Source organism: Antedon mediterranea, chromosome 5 (assembly GCF_964355755.1).
Source record: "Antedon mediterranea chromosome 5, ecAntMedi1.1, whole genome shotgun sequence".
Classification (NCBI taxonomy): Eukaryota; Metazoa; Echinodermata; class Crinoidea; order Comatulida; family Antedonidae; genus Antedon; species Antedon mediterranea.
Window position 1 is genome coordinate 30,568,562 of NC_092674.1, and position 27,919 is coordinate 30,596,480.

General features: G+C 33.7%; 1 protein-coding gene across 1 annotated transcript; it reads right to left on the reverse strand.

Annotated features, from left to right (window-relative positions):
* Nucleotides 1-308: 308 nt before the first annotated feature.
* LOC140050384 (uncharacterized) lies at nt 309-27,743 on the reverse strand. The gene is made up of 20 exons (XM_072095547.1): nt 27,609-27,743; nt 24,081-24,336; nt 23,308-23,467; nt 21,968-22,030; nt 19,066-19,137; nt 18,772-18,825; nt 17,929-18,552; nt 17,737-17,772; nt 17,421-17,465; nt 17,166-17,210; nt 17,011-17,055; nt 16,844-16,888; nt 4,153-4,206; nt 3,619-3,672; nt 3,388-3,474; nt 3,191-3,217; nt 1,962-2,843; nt 1,684-1,713; nt 1,189-1,293; nt 309-854 (listed from the first exon to the last, which is right to left on the reverse strand). Exons 2-20 carry the CDS (start codon nt 24,333-24,335, stop codon nt 793-795), a joined length of 2,745 nt encoding a protein of 914 aa, XP_071951648.1. The 5' UTR covers nt 24,336; nt 27,609-27,743; the 3' UTR covers nt 309-792.
* Between the last annotated feature and the right edge of the window lie 176 nt (nt 27,744-27,919).

Genomic DNA, 27,919 nt, shown 5'->3' on the forward strand with positions numbered 1-27,919 from the left:
ATTATACGATAAACTGTCGCTTATTGGTCAATTTGCGTGAGTTACGCTTACGTCCTTGCGAATTGCATCACATTGGAAACCAAGCTTTATGTCATGCGTGTCTAAAGCTAGTTGAAACCAAGCTGTTGTGTTTTTTCAAGTGTGTTTAATATTAAAATAAAATTAAGCTTTTTATATTAATTTCTGACCCGTGTTATATTTCGATCATGAAGTTTCAACCTATTTTTCTATCTATCCATCGTCAGATTTGTTTGCAAGTACCGCAGTAATATACTATAGATCTAAAAAGCACACAAGACACAATCAAATGTTGCTATACAATTTATTTTTTGGCGTCTGTCGGAATTGTTAGTGACTTTATTAGTTGTGTTAATCTTTGCTGATTTTAGCCGCCTTTTATGTATTTTGGTCTTCTTAAACAATTTATTCTTTAAATAAACTAACATTTTATTAACAAAAAGAGGAATAAGTTACAGCTATATGTAAACATTTTATGAAACTGTAATAGAGAAAGGGAATTATCACTGGCTACACAAATATATACAATATTATATTTTGTATTTGCTAATGTGTACACTACCAAACTTGATGTGACAAAAAAATGCGATGACGTCATATCACAACCATTTGGGCACACACTTTTTTTGTCAAACTAGTTTGATAATGTAGACAGAGCTTAATACAAAAATCAAAGGTTAAGATAAATCATACAAATTTGTATATCAATTCTTCCAGCTATAGAAAGTTTAATTAATAAATGCAGTGGAATATAATTCTTTAATATGGATTTGTTTATTTTTGTAGAAGATGAGGTTCCTCCCGGCAGCGCCAACTATCAGCAGTAGGCCTACGGACTGTGAAATAAAACAATAAACAACAAATTAAATTAATTAAAATTAAATAATATATTAAGTTTGAAATAAATTTCATAATAGAATAAGCTAAAATTCTAAATTCTATATAAATAAGATGTGTGGAGAAAGAAATAGTCATGTTAACAAAAAACTAGGCCTCAGACCAAAAAAAGTATAATATGTAGCGCCCCCAGCGACCAGTTTACTTGTTGAGTTCAATTATAGTTGTGACACGCCATAAGGGGCAACAAATTTAGTCTTATCAGGGAAGAGTTAAATTGTAATTTAACTCTTCCCTGGTCTTATGAACAATATCTAACCAATAATTACTTACTGTGGCACCGTGTTCCTGCATAACAGTCACGGCAAGTACAGTGATAAGTAGAACCACTTCTACTACACCGACCACCATTCTGACATGGGTTGGGGTGACAGGGATCTAAATCAAACATGTTTTTTCAAAAGTAGTTCACATATCAAATATTCATAGATGTCGTACTGTTGTTTATTTTTTATTGATTTATTGTCTCAATTACTTTATCTGTTTACTTGTTAATTATATTATTTTAGTTCGATAGGGTCTTATACGTGACAAGAATAATTTGTTCTTCTGGTGTAGATCCTCAATATGATATTGAAATAAAAATAACCGTTGAAGAGTATAATTGTTCCATGGAAAAGAACGTTAAATAAATGAATGAACGAACGAATGAATGAAACGCATATGATTACTCAACGTAGCGACAACAGCATATTTTGATTCACCATGTTGGCCCAATTTTAGTTGGATTAGTTTACTGATGGATTTGATATAATAAATAAAACTTACCTGGAGCCGGCACGGATCCACCACTATTTCCTGTGAATACGGAATAAAATGAATTAATTACTAATATAAAGTAGTGAATAACATTATTTTCGCTAAGTGTTGAGAGACTAATTGTGTTGAGAGACATTCATAGCAAATGGACTTATTGAGTCCAAACGACGGCAAAACACTAAATAAATAGTTCGTAGAAACAACAGTGAATTTTAGTCTATAGCATACTACAAGACTGCTCTCGCACATTCATATAATATATGTTTATATAGTACTGTAGCATTTACCTTTTGGTCCTGGTGGTCCCTGTGATCCTTTCGGTCCTGGTGGTCCCCGGCCTCCTCCCGAACCTTTTGTTCCCGGTGGTCCCCGTGGCCCTTGTGCTCCCCGATTCCCTCCCGATCCCTTTGGTCCTGGTGGCCCACGTGCTCCTTGTGGTCCCCGAGCTCCTCCTGAACCCTTTGGTCCCGGTGGTCCTTGTGCTCCCCGATTCCCTCCTGATCCTTTTGGTCCTGGTGGTCCCCGTGGCCCTTGTGCTCCCCGATTCCCTCCCGATCCCTTTGGTCCCGGTGGCCCACGTGCTCCTTGTGGTCCCTGAGCTCCTCCTGAACCCTTAGGTCCCGGTGGTCCTTGTGCTCCCCGATTCCCTCCTGATCCTTTTGGTCCTGGTGGTCCCAGTGGCCCTTGTGCTCCCCGATTTCCTCCCGATCCCTTTGGTCCCGGTGGCCCACGTGCTCCTTGTGCCCCCCGAGTTCCTCCTTCCCCTTTTTGTCCTTGTGGTCCTTGTGCTCCCCGATTCCCTCCCGATCCTTTTGGTCCTGGTGGTCCACGTGCTCCTTGTGGTCCCCGAGCTCCCCCTGATCCCTTTGGTCCTGGTGGTCCTTTTGGCCCTTGTGCTCCTTGAGCTCCTCCTGATCCTTTTGGTCCTGGTGGTCCCTTTGGCCCTTGTGCTCCTTTAGCTCCTCCTGATCCTTTTGGTCCTGGTGGTCCTTTTGGCCCTTGTGCTCCTTGAGCTCCTCCTGATCCCTTTGGTCCAGGTGGTCCTTTTGGCCCTTGTGCTCCTTGAGCTCCTCCTGATCCCTTTGGTCCTGGTGGTCCTTGTGGTCCCATTGATCCTGTCGATCCCTTGTACCCTGGTGATCCCTTTTGCCCATTGTCTCCGGCAGTTCCTAATAAATTGTACCAATTATGTCAATAAACGTAGTACTGAAGAAAGTTACAAACACAATAGAATAGAGTAGAACTAGAAAACTGGGCTTAGATGTACAAGCCTGGCTTTGATGCGATGCGCAAATGACTGCATTTTGAAGCAGTATGTAAGTGACAGAAGTAAGAATTTACTTTGTCATATTCAGGAATTATGATGAATCAAAATCCTAATACAAACAAAGTACTTACTCTGAGGGTCCCTAATGATCAGAAATTGCTGGATGGATCACCCTCATTAAATATGGTCAACAACAAAAAAATTACTTAGTATTATTTTAAAAAAAAACAAGTAAAAGTAATCACTTACCTCGGTCCCCTTTCGGGCCCTTTAGACCTATTAGTATAAAAGTACGTTAATATATTTAATTAATTACACACACCGTGCTATCGCAAACATTATTGATTTCAGAAATATTTATTAAACCTAAATGCTTTTCTAAAATTCTAGTACAAATGTTCTATGTGTATTTCGTTTCTGTTTTCTGACCAATGCAACTCACTCACCAGGTTCGCCTTTTTGTCCCGGCATGCCCACACCAAGTTCCCCTTTATTTCCTAGAGGACCAGGATTTCCTTTTTCACCCATATCACCTTTAAAATAAATGTATAGATTAATGTAGGCCTATATTTTGACCATTTCAATTTGTATGTGAATTTTGTTCCAGTTTTGTAATGACTATTAGTAATGTAAACAAACAAAATGTTGTACACCTCATCATATTATGGGGGACTTACCCTTTTCTCCTTTGCAACCGATCTCACCGTTTAATCCGGGAACACCAGGTATACCTGAAATATATTAATACAATTTCATTATTTTACTGTACTATTGTGTGACGTAATTACATAACTTTGATCAATGTCACCACTAAACCCCGTCGTCATAACACCTCCCCACAACCAATTAGCTATACAATTGCAGGTGTTCCCAAATCACACCATCACTTCAATTGAATACGTCTTTATGGAAATTACGTAGACATTCGTAACATATTATTTCGTTGTTGTTTTTACAGTTTGGTTTTCACTAGCGACGCAACGCGAGGAGGTACGCGCAACGCAAGCGAGTTGACCAATGACAAGCCACTGTTCGAATAATCAAAATATAATAATTTTTGATTGGTCAAATCACTTACGTTGTGTTATGTCCTTGCGTTGCGTCAAAGAACTTATAACTTATATGTTATAATTTCTTTGGTTGCGTCGCTAGTGAGAAAACATTCACACATAGGCTATAGTATTGCTATACTTTACTAAAATAACCCTCACCTGGAACTGCGGGAACTGGGCTGTTACCCTTCTGGCCTTTTGGGCCTGGTGGTCCTTTGGGACCTGAAAGAAATAGGGGTCATGAATATAGGAAATTTGGTTTCATTATGCAAAAAAAAATGTTTAAAAATATAGAAATAGTGCTTCATGATGTGTCCAGGAAAAGTTGAATTGAACAGAATTGAAATATTTAAAATTCACGTGTGTGTAATTTAGATACTACTGTAATACCAATTGTCAGTGAAAGAGCAAAATGAACAATTATTCATATTTACTGTGTATTCTCGGTTTTAATTTATACTTACACACTACACAATTCATTTATACTTACACACTACGCAATTCATTAATACTTACATACTACACAATTCATTAATACTTACACACTACGCAATTCATTAATACTTACATACTACACAATTCATTAATACTTACACACTACGCAATTCATTAATACTTACATACTACACAATTCATTAATACTTACACACTACGCAATTCATTTATACTTACACACTACGCAATTCATTTATACTTACACACTACACAATTCATTTATACTTACACACTACACAATTCATTTATACTTACACACTACGCAATTCATTTATACTTACATACTACACAATTCATTTATACTTACACACTACGCAATTCATTTATACTTACACACTACGCAATTCATTTATACTTACACACTACGCAATTCATTTATACTTACACAATACGCAATTCATTTATACTTACATACTACGCAATTCATTTATACTTACACACTACGCAATTCATTTATACTTACACACTACGCAATTCATTTATACTTACACACTACGCAATTCATTAATACTTACATACTACGCAATTCATTTATACTTACACACTACGCAATTCATTTATACTTACACACTACGCAATTCATTTATACTTACACACTACGCAATTCATTTATACTTACACACTACGCAATTCATTTATACTTACACACTACGCAATTCATTTATACTTACACACTACGCAATTCATTTATACTTACACACTACGTAATTCATTTATACTTACATACTACGCAATTCATTTATACTTACACACTACGTAATTCATTTATACTTACACACTACGTAATTCATTTATACTTACACACTACGTAATTCATTTATACTTACACACTACGCAATTCATTTATACTTACACACTACGCAATTCATTTATACTTACACACTACGCAATTCATTTATACTTACACACTACGCAATTCATTTATACTTACACACTACTCAATTCATTTATACTTACACACTACGCAATTCATTTATACTTACACACTACACAATTCATTTATACTTACATACTACACAATTCATTTATACTTACACACTACGCAATTCATTTATACTTACACACTACGCAATTCATTTATACTTACACACTACGCAATTCATTTATACTTACACACTACGCAATTCATTTATACTTACACACTACACAATTCATTAATACTTACATACTACACAATTCATTTATACTTACACACTACGCAATTCATTTATACTTACACACTACGCAATTCATTTATACTTACACACTACGCAATTCATTTATACTTACACAATACGCAATTCATTTATACTTACATACTACGCAATTCATTTATACTTACACACTACGCAATTCATTTATACTTACACACTACGCAATTCATTTATACTTACACACTACGCAATTCATTAATACTTACATACTACGCAATTCATTTATACTTACACACTACGCAATTCATTTATACTTACACACTACGCAATTCATTTATACTTACACACTACGCAATTCATTTATACTTACACACTACGCAATTCATTTATACTTACACACTACGCAATTCATTTATACTTACACACTACGCAATTCATTTATACTTACACACTACGTAATTCATTTATACTTACATACTACGCAATTCATTTATACTTACACACTACGTAATTCATTTATACTTACACACTACGTAATTCATTTATACTTACACACTACGCAATTCATTTATACTTACACACTACGCAATTCATTTATACTTACACACTACGCAATTCATTTATACTTACACACTACGCAATTCATTTATACTTACACACTACGCAATTCATTTATACTTACACACTACGCAATTCATTTATACTTACACACTACGCAATTCATTTATACTTACACACTACGCAATTCATTTATACTTACATACTACGCAATTCATTTATACTTACACACTACGCAATTCATTTATACTTACACACTACGCAATTCATTTATACTTACACACTACGCAATTCATTTATACTTACACACTACGCAATTCATTTATACTTACACACTACGCAATTCATTTATACTTACACACTACGCAATTCATTTATACTTACATACTACGCAATTCATTTATACTTACACACTACGCAATTCATTTATACTTACACACTACGCAATTCATTTATACTTACACACTACGCAATTCATTAATACTTACACACTACGCAATTCATTTATACTTACACACTACGCAATTCATTTATACTTACACACTACGCAATTCATTAATACTTACACACTACGCAATTCATTTATACTTACACACTACGCAATTCATTTATACTTACACACTACGCAATTCATTTATACTTACATACTACGTAATTCATTTATACTTACACACTACGCAATTCATTTATACTTACACACTACGCAATTCATTAATACTTACACACTACGCAATTCATTCATACTTACACACTACGCAATTCATTTATACTTACATACTACGCAATTCATTTATACTTACACACTACGCAATTCATTTATACTTACACACTACGCAATTCATTTATACTTACACACTACGCAATTCATTTATACTTACACACTACGCAATTCATTTATACTTACATACTACGCAATTCATTTATACTTACACACTACGCAATTCATTAATACTTACACACTACGCAATTCATTTATACTTACATACTACGCAATTCATTTATACTTACACACTACGCAATTCATTTATACTTACACACTACGCAATTCATTTATACTTACACACTACGCAATTCATTTATACTTACACACTACGCAATTCATTTATACTTACACACTACGCAATTCATTTATACTTACACACTACGCAATTCATTTATACTTACACACTACGCAATTCATTTATACTTACACACTACGTAATTCATTTATACTTACACACTACGTAATTCATTTATACTTACACACTACGCAATTCATTTATACTTACACACTACGCAATTCATTTATACTTACACACTACGCAATTCATTTATACTTACACACTACGTAATTCATTTATACTTACACACTACGTAATTCATTTATACTTACACACTACGCAATTCATTTATACTTACACACTACGCAATTCATTTATACTTACACACTACGCAATTCATTTATACTTACACACTACGCAATTCATTTATACTTACACACTACGCAATTCATTAATACTTACATACTACGCAATTCATTTATACTTACACACTACGCAATTCATTAATACTTACATACTACGCAATTCATTTATACTTACACACTACGTAATTCATTTATACTTACACACTACGCAATTCATTTATACTTACACACTACGCAATTCATTTATACTTACACACTACGCAATTCATTTATACTTACACACTACGCAATTCATTAATACTTACATACTACGCAATTCATTTATACTTACACACTACGCAATTCATTTATACTTACACACTACGCAATTCATTTATACTTACACACTACGCAATTCATTAATACTTACATACTACGCAATTCATTTATACTTACACACTACGCAATTCATTTATACTTACACACTACGCAATTCATTTATACTTACACACTACGCAATTCATTAATACTTACATACTACGCAATTCATTTATACTTACACACTACGTAATTCATTTATACTTACACACTACGCAATTCATTAATACTTACATCTATATATAAATTTACGTAAGGGCAAAAATCGGTCAATCGCGCGTTATTTCTAGAATGTTTACTCGATGGTATATAAAGTTGGTTCGTACTTTCGGTACTGATTTTAACCACCTGATGTAACCCTGTTTACTAATTAAATTGAGTTCGATAATTAGTTATTGACGATTAAAACGAATTTAGGTTCAACGATTTGCCCCAAATAGGGGTGTTTTCCGATCGTGGTATACACTGTCTAATGGATGTCAATTTGAAAAATACCCGCACACAATAATACGAGGACACTTCGCATTTTCCTATCTCCTCCTACGATAATTGTTTTTAATAGCTGAAAACCGGTTGAACAGTTCGAGTACAGTATCATAATGTTGAAGACAGGCCGATTTTCTTTAAAAAATGCTATTTTGATACATGTAATATACGTTTTTACAAATGTATTGATTTGTGATGAATGGAACATTCCAAATTATTTGGTTTAACCATAGAGGTATAGATTTAGATTTATGGGCCCCCTTGGAGAATAAACATAAATAGTATTGCAATGCGGTACAATACTGTTAAGGTATTAACCACTTTTGATCGCAATTTGAATCGCAAATTTCTTACTGTGAGTGTTGGTACTGTTAGATATAATATAAACAAATATACAAATAAACTTTATTACTGTGAGTGTGGGTAGGCCCTACTGTTAGATTATAAACATATAATATACAAATAAATAAACGTTATTACTGACAGTTGCTTCTCAACGTTTGTATTAATTAATAATTTAAAAATATATAAACGTCGTAGTGGTGTATCGTTACATGTACTTTACTATTTCAATCGACTATGACAGTGAGAGTTTTAACAAAGTATTAAATCGTAAATATTTTACTGTATTTAGTGGTATATTATTTATAGGCCTATAAAACATTAAAAACAATATTTCGTTACTGAGTGGATAAGAATATATTTTAAAATGTTTCCTCTTTGTACCTATCTTCTTCCCCCCTCCCTCAACCCTTAATGTTACATACAAAACACAAATTGGGTTTGTTTAAATGAGTCCAAATAAATAAATTTGACTCATTTTGTTTCTCTCTCGGAAGTAATTCCCAGGGTGCTAATTTTGGTTGACTACATAAATCATTGTGTATATTTATTCGTTTCTGTAAACGACAATGTATTATAGTCCTGCAGTAGGCCTATGTACATTTGAAATCTCCATTTTTTTCTCGCTGGAAATACTGTGTATTCGAGAACCATCTGTGGGCACGACCTAGATGGTACGCGAGCGAAGCGAGCGTGCCATCTAGTACTACGCAATTCATTTATACTTACATACTACGTAATTCATTTATACTTACACACTACGCAATTCATTTATACTTACACACTACGCAATTCATTAATACTTACACACTACGCAATTCATTTATACTTACACACTACGCAATTCATTTATACTTACACACTACGCAATTCATTAATACTTACATACTACGCAATTCATTAATACTTACATACTACGCAATTCATTTATACTTACACACTACGTAATTCATTTATACTTACACACTACGCAATTCATTAATACTTACATACTACGCAATTCATTTATACTTACACACTACGCAATTCATTAATACTTACACACTACGCAATTCATTTATACTTACACACTACGCAATTCATTTATACTTACACACTACGCAATTCATTTATACTTACACACTACGCAATTCATTAATACTTACATACTACGCAATTCATTTATACTTACACACTACGTAATTCATTTATACTTACACACTACGCAATTCATTAATACTTACATACTACGCAATTCATTTATACTTACATACTACGTAATTCATTTATACTTACACACTACGCAATTCATTTATACTTACACACTACGCAATTCATTAATACTTACACACTACGCAATTCATTTATACTTACACACTACGCAATTCATTTATACTTACACACTACGCAATTCATTAATACTTACATACTACTCAATTCATTTATACTTACATACTACGTAATTCATTTATACTTACACACTACGCAATTCATTTATACTTACATACTACGCAATTCATTTATACTTACACACTACGTAATTCATTTATACTTACACACTACGCAATTCATTAATACTTACATACTACGCAATTCATTTATACTTACACACTACGCAATTCATTAATACTTACACACTACGCAATTCATTTATACTTACACACTACGCAATTCATTTATACTTACACACTACGCAATTCATTTATACTTACACACTACGCAATTCATTAATACTTACATACTACGCAATTCATTTATACTTACACACTACGTAATTCATTTATACTTACACACTACGCAATTCATTAATACTTACATACTACGCAATTCATTTATACTTACATACTACGTAATTCATTTATACTTACACACTACGCAATTCATTTATACTTACACACTACGCAATTCATTAATACTTACACACTACGCAATTCATTTATACTTACACACTACGCAATTCATTTATACTTACACACTACGCAATTCATTAATACTTACATACTACTCAATTCATTTATACTTACATACTACGTAATTCATTTATACTTACACACTACGCAATTCATTTATACTTACACACTACGCAATTCATTTATACTTACACACTACGCAATTCATTTATACTTACACACTACGCAATTCATTAATACTTACACACTACGCAATTCATTTATACTTACACACTACGCAATTCATTAATACTTACACACTACGCAATTCATTTATACTTACATACTACGCATTTTTCATTGTCGGTGTTACGTTTCACGATGTGCAGTTGAGTCTAAAATGAACATAAATTATTTTGTATAGCAGTATACCTTGATAGAATATTTAAATTAAAGCATAATGTTTGTATGTAGATGTATGATGTAGACTAAAGCGACATTTTATCGTTTACAAAAGGTTTTTGAAAGTAATGGTGTTCTTACAGTGCTAGTACTTTGCAGCAAGGCTAGCTTGTTTGCAGAAAGGTAATTTCAAATTTACGCGCGAATGCAAAAGCCGTACCATATTATCAAGATTTAAACACACGCGTCTAGTTGTCTCCTGCGTACTAATGAGTTTTGATTCTTCGTTTTAAAAGGAAACTTATGTTTTTGTCCTCTTTATGTTTCTTTATAGATCAGCAAGTCTAACACTTTTATGTTGGACTCTGCGTCTAAATACTTACTTATTCGCAGAGTTTCTTTTTCATGCAATACAACCATTAAAGCTTGGTTCCCACTAGAACGTAACGCAAGGACGTAAACGCAACGCAAGCGTTTTAACCAATGACAAGCGAAGTTATAGACAGTTAGCAATCACAAGCGAATAAATAAGCCATCGCTTGTGATTGGTCAATTCACTTGCGTTGCGTTACGTACTTGTGTTGCGTCGCTAGTGGGAACCAAGCATTACGGTATTATTACACATTCTAATTCAATATTTACTTGTGCAAAATAGAATTCTATTAAACTAGTAAAATAAATGTTACTAACTTATAACATTAGTTACTAAGGCTGCGAATATGATAGATTTAAATTATCCTTTATATAAATAATATGAGAAAATGAGATCAAAAAGACTTAACTTGCTGAGATCATGCAATAATCGGACAAAGATCGTGCAATAGTAGGACAAAGTTCATGCAATAGTCGGACAAAGAGATATTTTAATTCATTTGTACCTTGAAACTTTTAAATGACGTATAATTTTGTGACTTAATCTTTTTTATCTGTACTTTTTTGATGTTTTATATTTTAATGAAATATGTTTATATAAGTGTTTCAACCTAATGTTTTATTTATTTTAATATATTTTTATATTCTATGAAATAAACTCAATATATATAATATTTTCCTTTTTACTGAGGACGAAATGAATGAATTGAATTGACATAAATTTGACGCGCGCGTACAAAGCATGTACCATATTATCACGATTTTAACGAACACGTCAAGCGTTGTCGCCTCATTTGTTGCGTTACAGCAACGACACATAAACATGAAATGATACTCACCGGGATATTACTTATTTTCTCTTCATACACATGAACTTTTGATTTCACTTCGAGAAACAAGTATCCTTGGTTGAAGAGAATCAAAGCCACAACAGTAGAAATGATGACGTTGAACAATAGCTGTCCACGTGACGACGAAACATTACGATTGGTTGTTTCACCAAGAATCCCGTACTCTTTCTCTGTTGACATCTTACTTTAAAAAATGTGTTCATAAATTTAAAAATCACAAATTAAAGATGTTTTGTCCCCCAAATTCATGAAAAATAAAGATTAATAAACTTCCGCAGAAAAAAAACGAACAAATATAATTATTTCAAAGATAAATTAAACGGTTAAATTTCGTTATACATTCTTATAAATTTCTTTGATTGTTGGATATTTCTTATTTCTCTTCAAGTACTCTCATGTAGCTAAAACTGTTTTCCGAAACATGACCCTTCTTTCTGGCTCTTTTACTTTTACCATTTTGGTTTAGCTTTTTTATTATTTTATTTCTATCTCCATTGAAATGTAGCAGCCATACACACATTATCATTTTTAGTAATTATTTTCCTTTGAATAGATATTTCTGATTACTTACAAAGGTAACTTACCTTGTTATTCGCCAACCAAACCAAGTAGTGCACCGGGATCTTCTCCACTATCTATTATCGAGATTTCTGATATACGGTACTTTTATATCATATATTTACGGAAATGAAGAGAATATTAAACCACTAAATGGGGAAAAGTACTTTTTATATGTATTGGTACATCCTATAATACTTACTCTTCCGGAAATTGTTGAGCATTGAAAGTAAACTTACTATCGTTATTGGGTTTTATCTACTTGAAATAGATTATTATAAAAACTAAAGTAAAATTGAAATTCAGTTAATTTAAGTAAAATATTGGAATGACTTTAATTGAAGAGAGAGTGAGAGTTTTCACCAGAAAAGAAGAGAAAGATTTCAAAGATTTACAAATGATTTGTCAAGTTTCTGAGCACTTTATAGAGATTGTTAATATCATGTTCTTGGATGTGAACACTCCAGTTTCCTTCTCAGTAAGGGTTTGGTTTATCATGGTTGATAACATTTTCCACATCACTTATTATGGGAGTTGTACCAGGATGTAAGTAACGGTAATATGCACTTAACATTTTGAAGGCTTGGTATACTCAACTTTGGTATTCTCAACTTAACTTATCTGTCAATCATAACCTGCGAATTTTTAGTCGACTTAAATTAATTGTTTTGTTTTGTACTTTAGTGCCTGACGTATTCTCCTATACGACTCACCACTTGATTCTTCTACCTTGATTCTTCTAACTAGTTCAACTCTCCTCCTTTTATCATGTAGGGAAACTCCCTTTCCTCAATGTTTTTACTCAATACGGTGTGTGGTCACTTGATTACCCAAACGTTTCCTACTGTTAAGGCACTTAAAAACTATTGGAGGATTAATATGGGTTTTCTGCTGTATGATGATAATCGTAACTTCCGAGGTGGTCTTTTTCCGGTAATCCTATAATATTTATTTTCCTAATTCATATTCTGCTATACATACATTTATTTCTACAGACGTCTCTCTTCGCTTTAAAAGTTTTCTGTTATTCAGGCATGTTCGCTTTCCACGATTTGTTTCCATATTTATCTGTTTTGGGCAGGATGGTTTGTTATTGTGCTAAAGTCTACATTTTTCCTTTTAATCAGTTTTTTTATTTGGTTTATCCAGTTTTCAATTTGGTCTTCCTTGTGTTTTTTAACTTTCATTTCATTATCCTTCAATGCTTGTTTAATTGGTGTATCATCCGGTAGTCTAGTGTCCAATACCAATGGGTGTCGAGTGGTGTCGAGTGGTGTCGAGTGGTGTCTAGTGTCCAATACCAATGACATAAAACAACCGTAAAAGCAATAGATTAAATAAACTTTTTCTTTAATACAATTCATCTTGTAGGTCTACAATTGCGTAGAATATATTAAGTAAAATGCATCAATTAATATTGTTTTAAATTTCATACAATTGTATATACGTACTTATCCTTCACTTTAAGGTGTGTAAACTATATTTAGAAAACTTACGGATAATTAATAGTCCTGAATCGAACAATATGTTTACCAGCTTATTTTAACATTTATATGTAGGCCTATCCTTATATTGTTAATATAGTGATTCGACAGTACATTTAACAAAATAGAAATCGAGATATTTTATTTAAATTATACAAACTCTAAGTAAAATCTATATATGTATTCGTCATTTAATCGTAGTCAGGTTATTTTAGATGATAATAGCTAACGAACTGACTACTCGCACCCTAGTTTTTGTTGTAAAGTATGGTTTGTTATATATCACATAGACTGAAGAGCACCACCAACTTAAACACCAAGTATATTTCCAGGATTTCCTGCAAACAAGAAACAAAACAAAATAGGCCTAGGTTAAACGAGTATATATAAGGCTACATAAATTGTAATAGTGTAGGAACGACTTTGCTGTTATGTCTACTAGGCTAATAACATGAAGTTTGGTTCCCACTAGGACGCAACGCAATGAGAGAAAGTAAAGCTTGGTTCCCATTAGGACGCAACGCAATGAGAGAAAGTAAAGTTTGGTTTCCACTAGGACGCAACGCAATGAGAGAAAGTAAAGCTTGGTTCCCACTAGGACGCAACGCAATGAGAGAAAGTAAAGCTTGGTTCCCATTAGGACGCAACGCAATGAGAGAAAGTAAAGCTTGGTTCCCATTAGGACGCAACGCAATGAGAGAAAGTAAAGCTTGGTTCCCATTAGGACGCAACGCAATAAAAGAAAGAAAGTAAAGATTGGTTTCCACTAGGACGCAACGCAATAAAAGAAAGAAAGTAAAGATTGGTTTCCACTAGGACGCAACGCAATAAAAGAAAGAAAGTAAAGCTTGGTTTCCACTCGCGACGCAACGCAATAAGATGTGAGCGCGCGTTCGCATAGCAAGTAACTTGACCAATCACTACGCGCGCTGTGCTTACATTGTTGCGTTTCGCGTCCAAGTGGGAACTAAACCTTATTATCCCTGCATTTTACGCAGAACTGGAAAGTGTAAATGTTATTATTTTCCAACTCATGTCATGAATGATGTTAACAATGATATTGGACTATTAGGGCTACTAATTGTGTTGACGTTACCGTTTCTTGTCCGCCGGATATGAATAATTATTACCAAATATATTATATTATAACAGTTACGTTTCAACATGCTATTACGAAGGAAAGATACGATGCAAGTACTGTATATGTAATTTACATTAAGACGATTACGGTTAATACTACATCAAAATTATTCAGTTAAATGAAGCTATACCTCCATGGTTAAATTGTGCATGGCACTGAAACTATACTTGTGGCGAGTACCTGCATGCTTGTTTTAATCAAGACAATCTCACGGATTGTTAGGTTACCTTGTTATAATACTGACGTTTTAAACCTACTGATATAAGTGCCAAATTGAGTATTAGGCGTAATCATACGGGACGCAACATTATACACATTGCTGTATATGGCGCCCCGTGTTTTATTTAGCGTGATGTGAGTTTGCGCAAATGATCTTAATAAAGCATAATGCTTTGTTGTGGCCCCGCGACACATCGTGAAAAAATCGAAAGTGTTTATCCAACATTGACCATACATTAGTTCCTATTATTTATCTTTAATATATTTACCAAGACAAGATGCAGTATACTCAGATGACGATTAGACTACAATTAGTGTATAACGAGAGGTAATAAGAAACAAACTGGTTCCTAAAATGTGTATTTTTATAGGCCAATCCGAGTATTTTTTTTAAATATAGTTACAATTTGTTTTCTTATTAACGATTTCTTCGATCGATATCAATATTTGGATCCGTTAAAAGTGAATGATCTAAATTAATTCCTTCATGGTACAATGATATCGTTATCATGACGTAATAAAAATAAAGGAGATTGCTATCGAAGTCTGGTAGCAATGCTAATTGTTGCGTTGCAGTGTTCCGGAGCGTCACTAGTGCGTCGTCAGAACCGGAGCAATGCAACGCAACAAAATTATATCCATCATTTAAAATACACCAAAATGTTAAAGCTTACTTACATTTTAGTAGGTTGCAGTCAGTCAGCTCATTCTACTTACCAGTCTCCCCTTTGTCACCCTTTGGACCTTCAAATACACAATATAAAGTGTTACATAACAAGTAATATAAAAGGTGATTAAAATGTAGAAAATATGTAACTAAACGCGTTTCATATCGGGTTATCGATAATTGAATGAAAAGAAATTTGTGAAATAGATGTCATCATTTGTCGTCGTCGTCATCACCGCCATCTTCACATCGTTGTCATCCTAAAATTGTTATTCTTTTATTGAGCTCCATCAATATTTAAAGAGATACTTAATATAAATTATCAGTCATCTTGTAGTACATACCGGGTGGTCCTGGTAAGCCATTGTTTCCATTTTGTCCTGGTGGTCCTAAAGATATAACATTAATAAGAGTTACAAAGAAACTCTGACGTTATTTGTGACGTCGCAAAAACAAAAATCCCAAATTAATTAATTAAAATTTATATCTTATTTATTGCTAATAAAAAATACCTTCTGAGCCTTGGTCTCCTTGTCTACCGGGAGGTCCTGTCGATCCTAAAAAAAAGCAAGTGACAACAAATAAGTATCGCAAACAATAGAATGTATGAAAAACCTAACTTTTGACAATTCAACAATCTTGTGACAAATGATGATGAAAATGAGGAGGGTTTACTGACCTTTGAACCCGATTCCTCCTGGTTTGCCTGCTGCTCCTGGAAGTCCTAGAAAATTAAAATATTGATTCATTAAACGTTTTAATACTTAATACTTTATAATAAGATATAAATTAATAATTAATATTTTAATTTAAATAGAATTGTATTTTTCTTACCAACAGGGCCCGGAGGTCCAACGGAACCTTGTACTCCTAGAAAACCTGGGTAAAGAAAATGAAGATGAAAAAGGTTGTCATTACAAGTATTCTATCTGTACATCTATCTAAGTAGAGCACTGCGTTGTTTAAGATGCTGGTAGTATACAACAATCATCCTACTACACATCGATATTACTACAATTAAGTGAGTATGGATTATAGTTATCTTTTATTATATCTTCTATTTTTAGGTAATACAATGCAATAACGTACCGCGTGGGCCTGGTGGTCCGTCAGGTCCTAGCGGGCCAGGGTCACCTGTAATGAAATCATATCTTTGTTTAAGTACCTGGTATACAAACAATATTAAACTTCAATTGTGACAATAATATTTGATTGCAAAAATGAATTAAAGGAAAAGTTGTAACCTAATTGAAACAATTCACATGTTGTAAACTTTAGTCAAATAAAATACCCGTACTGTAGGTCCTACTTAGAATAAGACCAATAGTACAAAAGGCTGCATGTATATTAGTCTTTATTGATGCCTTTATTTAATTTACTAAAACTATAGGATAGGGAAACTTACCAGGTTTTCCAGGTTCTCCGGTCGCCCCGGCTGATCCTGTGGACAAATTAACATTAACTAATTGCAGATTATATTTACTTTAAACGTACACATTTTAATATGGAAGCCGTTTTGCAAATGGATATAATATAACTATACAGATTATTATGATATAAACTACAACCATGTGCCTAATAGTTTTGTTTACTTTACCTGCAGATCCAGGTACACCGGGGGCGCCGGGTGCTCCGACTGGTCCAACTTTCCCCACTGAACCTTTCCTTCCAGTTTTTCCTAATTTTCCAGGAGGTCCTTGTGGGCCTCGTTGTCCTCTATTTCCTGGTTTTCCATTTTTGCCATCTAATCCAGGTTCACCTTTCATGGGTAGATCAGGATCTGGGCCTTTTAGACCTTGTACTCCGGTCTCACCACGATCACCTTTCTGTCCTGGGGGACCGATTTGGCCTTTTGGACCAGGAACACCAGGTGAGCCAGTGATAGCAGGAGGGGGAGGGACTGACGGTGTTCGTTCTCCCTTTGCGCCTTTAGCTCCTGGTTGTCCGGCTGGTCCAATTTCGCCCGTATCTCCTTTCTTTCCTTGTGTACCTTTCTGACCGGGTTCAGATGGTGGTGACTTGCAACAGGATCCTTTTGGTCCCCGGCGTCCTTCAGGACCTGTTTCTCCGGGTGGTCCTTGAGGTCCCGTGACACCTGCGAAGCCTCGTTTTCCGCCTGGTCCTGGTTTTCCTTGAGGACCCGGTGTTCCCTTTGGTCCATAGAACCCAATAGGACCTCGTTCACCCTTTGAACCTTCTACCCCCTTAGGACCAAAGTTTCCTAAAATGAATAAACAGTAATTATGTTATGATGACGTTAGTACAAGGCAAGCGAGTAGACCAATGTGACAATTCGAATAATCCATCCCTTGTGATTTTACGTTGCTCTTACGTCTTTGCGTTGCGTCCGTACCGTAAAAGACCACGTGTTTTACGGACGCGTACAAATCGTACGCACGCGCAACTGACATCATTTGAAATTATACTAAGCTTATAATACCTGCGGCTCCCTTGAGACCTGATTCACCCCGAAGGCCTGGGTCACCTGGTGCTCCTAAAAATGAATGAATTATAAGTGTCCATAATTATATTTAACTGTGTTATAATTAACATAAATAATTGGCTTATCATCATTATCATCATCGTCATCACCATCATTATCATCAATATCATCATCATCATCATCATCATTATTATCATTATTATTATCATTATCATCATCATTTAATATCATCATCTTCATCATCATCATTATCATCTATCATGGTAATTCGTGCCATCGTCATAATCTTACCGTCATCGCCTTGGTATCCACGAGGTCCTGTTTCACCCGGTGGGCCTGGTTCTCCAATTGACCCTGGATAACCTGATTAAAAAAAATTATTATAGACAACTGATTATTCAGATATACGGTATTTTTCGTTTACGATTTTAATATTCATAATTTGTTATATATATGTTACATATACCAGTAGTAAAGCGCGTCTTTTAAAGATGATAATCGTATGCGGTTTAAAGCTTATGCTCTATCTACAATATCAAACTATATGTGACAACAAAATGTGTTGTGCCCAAATATGGCAGTGATGTGCACAAACATGATATGACATCATCATGTCCATATATAGTCACATCATATTTTTTGTCGCATCAAGTTTGATAGTGTAGACAGAACTTTAAGCTTAATTAAGTAACGCAAAGCCAGTAATTTGACCAATCATAAGCGAACTGTCGCTTGTGACCAAATTAGAACAAAACGTATAAATAACTACTTTGTTAACCTGTGATGTAATATCTGCTGACCCTTTTGTTTAATTCAATTACACATAGTTTGATGCAGACAACGATTGGGCGTGATTAAGGATGCGGTTATTATTAAAAATTCCCAGAGGTAGGCCTAATTATTTCAATCAGATTTGCTTTAGTCAGTAGTGACTATTAGTGGTAGAAAACAAACTATATAAATCATTCACACAACGCTTGTTTCGTCTTGGCTATAACACGCGCGCGCCAAATGTAATCCGTTCGCATTTCCACCACCATTACGCGCGAGTTGCTTTTTATACATACATTATACCAAAGAATTTTTTTTTTTATTATACTAGCTACTATAAATTGGTATTTGGAATTGTCTAAATACCATGGGAGAACATCTAGAATTCATTTGATGCATTTGCCGTGCCGTAGGATTACCGATAACAATGATTTAGACAAGAAGTTAGTCACCCTCAGACTACAAGTTAAGGTGATTCTCGCCGCTGGCCAAAACAGCAGACGATGATACACCCAACTTATTATTTTGTAATAATTTTGATTGTATCACTTCGGTTTATGTTCCGTTTGCAATTTGATGTAGACGATATTGTAATCGGTTTTGTCCCCAACATTTCCTTTTCCATAAAAAGGTTATTTTTATGTTTCTTTATAATTGGAATGGTAATTTTATTTTCAAAGGTAAATTGTTGATGAAAAAAATATGTGATCGTATTCACTAATTACTTCACTCAATGAACAGTCAAGGCTGTCTCGATCTTGGCGATATTCAGTAGGAAAATTTGTAAATGTTAAACCCGATTTTCGACTTAGCGAAGTTAGTATTCGAAAGAGACAGCTTATACGCATGCGTAGAGAGGGATTTGAAAGATGGGACAATGAATACGCATGCGTATAAGCTGACGCTTTCGCTTCGCGCGAACAAATTCGTCTAGTGGAAAATCAGCTTAGTGTGTTCCCTTTTAGACTTATAAGTGTCAATCAAGATTTCCCTGAATTAATAATCGAAATACTATATTGTGTTATAATTCCTTTGAAAGGGAACACAATAGTGACTCAATCTATGCGAGTTATTATAATTCGGACAAAATACCCAAAGTGAGTTACAGGATAAAAGTGTTTTGTCGGCAATTTTCTGGACGTCTCTTAGGATTGAACGAGTTATCCTGTTTTGACCAATTTTATATAGTTTTTCTAACAATTTAATCCGAAACACAAGTACTACAACGAAGTGCAGGTAATGTTTGAAAGTGAAAGAAAGTAAATAATTGCACGATATGATGTCTATCTATCAACACATGATATCTCTACAATGAAGAAAAGAAAGAAGAAACAAACATTGGTTTTCTTCAATCTTGTCAATTTCCAGATTAAAGAATTTAAATTTCAAGATATCAGCAAACCATAAAGCGATGGCATCATTTTAGTTAATACTTTCTCATTTTTGTTTGAGTATAATAACAAAAGTAAATCCAGAACGCAAGAATACCATACTTGTAGGCCTCGATTCAGCCTCGATTCAGCCTAATATTGGTCAAAAACAATTTGGCACACATGGCGTGTCATACATATACTTCAGCTGGTTAGCAACAAAAGTCAAAGGAATATTAACAACATGAAAAGACAATAATTATAATAGATTTGGGACAAGTCTACTTCACACTTTGTTCTCTTTTGCTATTATTGAACATTACTTAGATTTCCTCCAACCCGCTTATCAAAAACACGTCTGCTTAGAAAAATGTTGGTATTTTGCACTACTATACTATGCGAAATATTATGTTTACCCATGGGCCTAACTTCACTAATGGTCAGACATCATTTATACACTTAGATATTGCGTATAATTAATTGTTTAATTTGGTAAACAGCAAAGCAGTTTCTTTCTTTCGTTTTTTCGCCGCTGCTGCTGTCTGCACTGGTGTGCTGTATTTCCCGCTCACCTGTTAGGAATGTAGAATCTGTCAACTTCGCCAAATCTGCTATATCATTGGCATATATTATAATAAATTCTTTGTCTGGTAAGGTCAATTTCGTGATGAATCTCACAATTACTTACCCAAAGCAGCGCTATGGAGATTATCGAAATATCAAGACTAGTTTTAATACCTAATAGGCCTAACAACACCTTCCCCTACCCCGCGCTTTTTACGCTGATAAATATTCCGCAGACCTACATTAACTATATTGATTATTTTGAAATAAACCTCATTTTAATTTTTTTTTTAACTTAAAATGATGATTTGATTAACCGACTTTCGCTCAAATATGCCTCATAATTGTGATAAATAATTGGGTTTAACACTATGTTTCCTGTATCTAAATTCTATCCACATTATCTTAATGTTTTCCATTCCTGGTAATAGAATCGTAATTTCAAAATGCATTCGTCCATTTAATTGAAGGTGTTAATAAGTGCTTACCCATTTCTCCTTGTATTCCTTGCGCTCCTGGGCTACCTGCTCGTCCAGGTCTTCCGGGAGGACCTGGAGAATAAGATCAAATATTAACAATTGTGGATATTTTTAGATACTTAGGCGCTCTGATTATCATTGAATAACAGGGATGATACGAAAGCGGAGCACATAGTTTAATAGTGTGTCCAATTGAATAGTTTTAATCAATAAATATGAAATTAATTTCCTTTAAAAAATGTATTGTCCCCCTAAGAAAAACGGTTTTTTTTTACACTTTTTTTGTTGAATAGTTATTATCACTTTGACCAAAAATGGATCGAAAAAAAAAAATTTCTGAAAAAAACAACTTTATTAGGCCTAAAAGTAATTTACAGCAAAATATACCTAAATATCTGTCTATCAATGGTTTTTGGTTAAAATTAACTGTTATTTGTCTTTTTATAAGTGAAATATTTAATTTCGTTGATTTTTTTTCCTACAGAAGTGAATAACTTATTAAAACTGCAAAATGGCCTATTCAAAGTCTGATTTTATTAATCTATTTTTCAGGTTTTTGGGGGACAATACATCTTTCAAGAAAGTTTAGGATCATGCAAATTTAGATATTAGGCTACTAAATAGTTATTATAATTTTCCTTGAAGTTATATAGGGATTACATGAAGGTTTGATATGATATTTAGCAGGCATTGTTGATCATCTTACATTCCCAGAGGACTTTGTAAGGGAGATGTTTGCGCGCTGCATTAATCCAAAGTAATCCATTAATTAGATCACTTCCTGGAAGATGTTGACAAAACATCGATGCTGCATAGAACCTTCAAATACTCTGTATGCGTTAAAAGATAATGACAAGTCAATTATGATATCATTTGGTAATGAGATCAGGAGTATAATTTGTTCACGACACTTTCAAAGTCATCGCCAATTACAGCCTGTGTTAATTTTGCTAATTAGGACCATTATGGTACACGTCAGGCAAGATTTGAGCCCATGACCCTGTGACTAACAGACAATCTTGTTAACCACCACTACTACCATCAACATCATCAACAACATCATCATCAACGTCACTATCATCAACATCACTATCATCATCATCAACATCATCAACATTACCAACATCATCAACATCATCCACATCTTATTATCATCATCTGATCCTCATATGATTTGAACAATTCAATTCCAATAAATTGATTTCATTCAAAATAACACAAATGCAAAATAGTTACACAATGCATGATGTTTGATGATATGAGACCAAACAATGACATTGATATTATGGGTAGTGCTGAGTGTTGAGTATGATTACGATGGCAATGTTATTGATCAATACAGTTCTTACATTGGCTCGGGCATGATTCTGCTCTTGCTTTTGGTTTCTTCTTCTTCTTTTTACCGCCATTTGCTGGTTTCTTTGGTTCTTTTGGCTTACCACCTGGTTTAACTTCAGGTTCAGGCTCTGGCTCCCCCGTGGGACTTCCTGCCTGCCGTTTACTTATCCTCTATTACATAAAATATTTAATAAGCATAAGAGATATAGCACTTTTGACATATCGTACAAAATATTTTTTGATGAAATACCTTCCCCAAATCAAAACGTTAAATCCTATCCAACATTTCCAAACTTTCCAGGTCCCTTTAAAACGCCAGGGTTGAGAACTCTCCAAAATACAAGGATTGAGAACTCCCCAAAACGCCCAGGGTCCAAAATACCCAGGGTCAACGACATGTTTGTGAAAGTTTACAAAATAAATTGTCCTTTGTATAATTATTGTTATATTTCATATAAAATCACCATTAAATGGCCTCGGTGGAAGTTAAGCCAACACAGATGTACTGCCCTTTTTATTGGTTTCTAAGATTAGTTTTATACATGTCTTAATGGTAATTATCAACAGATGTTTTGAATACATAATTATTGCAATATTTTACAAGATCAGAAAAATTGATTATTGAAAGATAATTTTTCTTAGATCGCTTACAAAATTCGGGCTCATGCGCGCGCACAGCATTGAACGTTTATATTGTTCGTGAAAGTTGTTGGCGTTTTGGAAACGCGTTTTTTGGTCGTAATATCTGTCATAAAAGAGGACTCACTCATTCATACGTACTTACCCTTTCTGATACTTCAAGTTGATTTTTAAGGTGTTGGATATCTAATTCATGTTCAAGCATAACCTCTCTGATTTTAAAATATTCCAGAGTTACAGTTACAACAAAAGATGCGAAACATATTACCACGAAAATGTTAAATACCGTCTGGAAAGAAATTCTGCTTTTTTGTTGTTGCTTAGGTATAGATTCTGTTATTTTCTGAGGAGCAGACGACTTTTCAACCTTGACTTTCTTCTCAGTCGTAGTGCCCTTCATACTGCAAATTAAAGGAAATTCAAATTCAGGAAAATTCAAATTCAGGAAATGGTGATCTAAAATTCTCATTAAACGATTACGAAATTCTGTGTTTTATTTGATATAATATTTGAATATCTAGATTTTGTTGGTAAAGATTTAGCGTTTGAATTCCAGGGTCATTTAATGTTTTGTTCTGGCTACGTTCAAATCGCATGAACCCCGGCATGAACCTGTAGAATGTTGATATTGTTTAGGCCTAACTTGCTCACTATTTTATATAAAATGATGATAAGTGAGCTTCTGTTATAAATAATTCACTCAATTACCCACAATATCCTGCTGAAATAAAAAAGCAAAAAGGAATTCATCTGTATTTAATTGATTTAATAATAAACAAACTAAGATATAGCTTCTTCTTTCAATTGAAAGATTCCATTAGTACCTTTCAACAGAAAGAGAGATATACTCTGCTTAAATAAGCTTAAAATAAAGTTAGACTGAAAAAAACCAACTGAAACAAAAACTTAACGCGTATAACGATGTCTAAATATTTGTAACAAAATTTGAGATAAAATTACTGAAATTGTTTATCTTTTCTAGGCTACTTTCATTTTGCGGCTTATACGTCGGTATTTCAATATCGATACAATCGAGTTTATAATTTATTTTTTCTTTATTTGCTATAAAACATCCCTCTATACCCTCCATGCTTCTTCTCATTGCAATCTGGTAAACTTAAGAACTTATTACGGCCATAAATTGCCAAAAGTTTCCAAAATTGTTATTGAAATATTTGGCATATTTCGTCATTTTCGTTGATTTAAATCTTTTTCTTTTACATGTTTTAGAAAATAAAATAAAACATCATGTTTTTTTTCAATATGGTCCTGCCACAACACAACGTAGTATCAAATGCGTACGGAATAGAGTGGATTCACTTTTGTTGCAAAGTTGTTTCTTTGCAAAGATATATTTAAAGACTACCTTACTTAATTTTTAACTTGATTTTTATCTTACTATTTTTAACAACCCATTATCATAAGATAAAGGTTTATAAATTAAATAGAGGGGAATAAACACCAACACTATTAATGGATTGATGTTCGAATCCAGATGTTACTTGGAAGTCAACAACTTCCTATCCATCAGAACATTGCTACGACACATCCCCTTAACAGCTAAGAGAATATGGAAAGAGCAACTTAAAATGAAGTGCTTGAAACGGAACCGCCTATAGTTGATGTGTACATCCTCAAACATTTGCCTATGGGAGTTAATGTGAAGACAAACATTCTGCAACTTGAACTTTCATGTTTCAAACCATCAGCCGGTTTTAATTTGAGGGTTGTCTAAGAAACCCTAATCTCTGATGGGAAGTCGTCGAAATGAAGAGAGGAAATTGAGAATGTGTTGTGCGTCTTTTCCTGATGGAATAGGAATCTGGCACGCGTACAGATTGGAGTATAAAATGTTGTTAAACAACTCACTATGGAACGCCAAAAAGGCGCCTCATATTCGTCTAATGCATGAGAACCAGAATTACAAATACGGAAGAACGTTTGCAAAGTAAAGGCGGTCAAATTGTATGCACAGTGTCTTTGAAATTACTTATCATTGTGTTATTTGAAAGAAGAAAGTTGGAAACAACCTTGCGTTCTAATCTGTTCCCACTAGGCGAATCTATTCTAATACGTACGTTCATTTACTTTTATTAATCGATTGTCTTAACCAATCACAACAATCGCACGAAAATATTCGCCTGGTGCAAAAAACAGAATTGTTATTTATGTTTTTTATAATAGAAGAAATCAAAAGCATACTAATCATAATCATAACCGTCCATGACAAAATCTGCCATATTTTTATTCCAGAGGCGAAACGTGTAGATTATAAACACAGTCCTACAATTTCCGATCTTGGCTTGTGATTGACACATACAATTCCCATGAGTTTATTAGGGTATGTTCTGTCTAACAAAAGAGAAACTTTGCCCACAAACAGCCTGGTGGAAAATCAGACCGTTTAAGGTATTTTCTCTTTCTGTCTGATATTGCCCGTTATGAATACAAATTATTAAAATGAAAAAAATTTGATCGATTTTAACTCGTCGAATCGCATTTTTTAAGTTCATAATAGTTAGATAATATGTTATAATAACTATAAATCGATTTTGAATCGTCGAATCGCATTTCTTAAGTTCACATTAGTTAGATATGGTGGATATGTTATACTTATGCTTTTTTAAATTGATTTAACCAACGTGACCCTGTGGGAACTTGAACCCAACAAAATAAAAGTTAACATTGAATGAGTAATGTAGCAGCAGCGTTGCCGACTTAAGTAACATTATGCAGAGCATATAAGAAAAAAAAGTATTTTGTTCGTTTTGCTGCAGATTCTTAATAAATTATTATTGTGAATTTAGGCGATTATTGCACTGAAATTGATCACTAATTTATAATTGTAACACTTTATTTCACATAGGAAAACACAAGGAAATTGATATTATGTTCTTATTTAACACTTTGAATGTTCATGAATCCATGTGGACACAAGATTAACAAGGTTCCTTTCCGGCGGTCAAATTGTCATTTTACGTGCCCGCATTAAGATAATGACATATTCATATTATATGTATATGTAACCAGGGAAGAGTGAAATTATAATAATAATTGTAATTTCATTCTTCCTTGCTATGAAATGTTTAAATATTGCATTAAATGCAACATATCATGTGATTTATGTACTTTTATATCACATTTAATGCTATTTTGTTTTGCCTTGTTTTTGTTTCACATTTTTTAAACAAAACCTGGGAATGTTTTGCCTAAAGCTGCACCGTATCAGCAAAAACACAATGTTCTTGCGCAAGTTTTTTTAATCAGTTACGAATAATAATGCATATTCAAGCATAAAGCAAGTCCTGTACAAACACATACAAGGAAAGAAAAAGGAATAATCTGCTGCTTTAGTTTTAAAGCTAGGCCTGCAGCCTCTACTTGAACTTTCTGCTATGTTACGTTTTTTTTATTTATTATTCATTTCCGTAACAGTTCTAACTGCGCTTAATCGCAACTATGAGTAATTTTAAAACATACTGGTATTTCTACTGGTATTTCTAAATGCAAATTAATAAAAACTAACTAATGTGATATTATTATGATTGGGCGATTTAATTGCAAGAAAGCATCGTGTAACACAGATATAACCTAGTATACATTTACACATTTCTAAATACTTTATTCCATAAACCTAATCATTATATAATTAGAACAAAAACATTGGACCTACCTGGTAATAATAAAAGGCAGACAACTTTAACAAAAAACGTGCCGATCCTCTGACGTATCCCTTCCAGGAGTAAATTGTTGTTACTTTGTTTCTAGAACACAGACATCCAACTTTGTTTCTGGTCATTTATTGGTGGAATCTCTCGTCCAATCAGAAAGCGGTATGAAGTTTTTTTTTGGTCTCGGTTATTCTAAAGCTCTGTTTTAAATTAAAGACTTAGTAGTTTTAAATATATACAATTTATTATTTATTATGAACACATGTATTTTTGGATATAGTCATTATTATCATATTTTCTAATTAGTATGCAA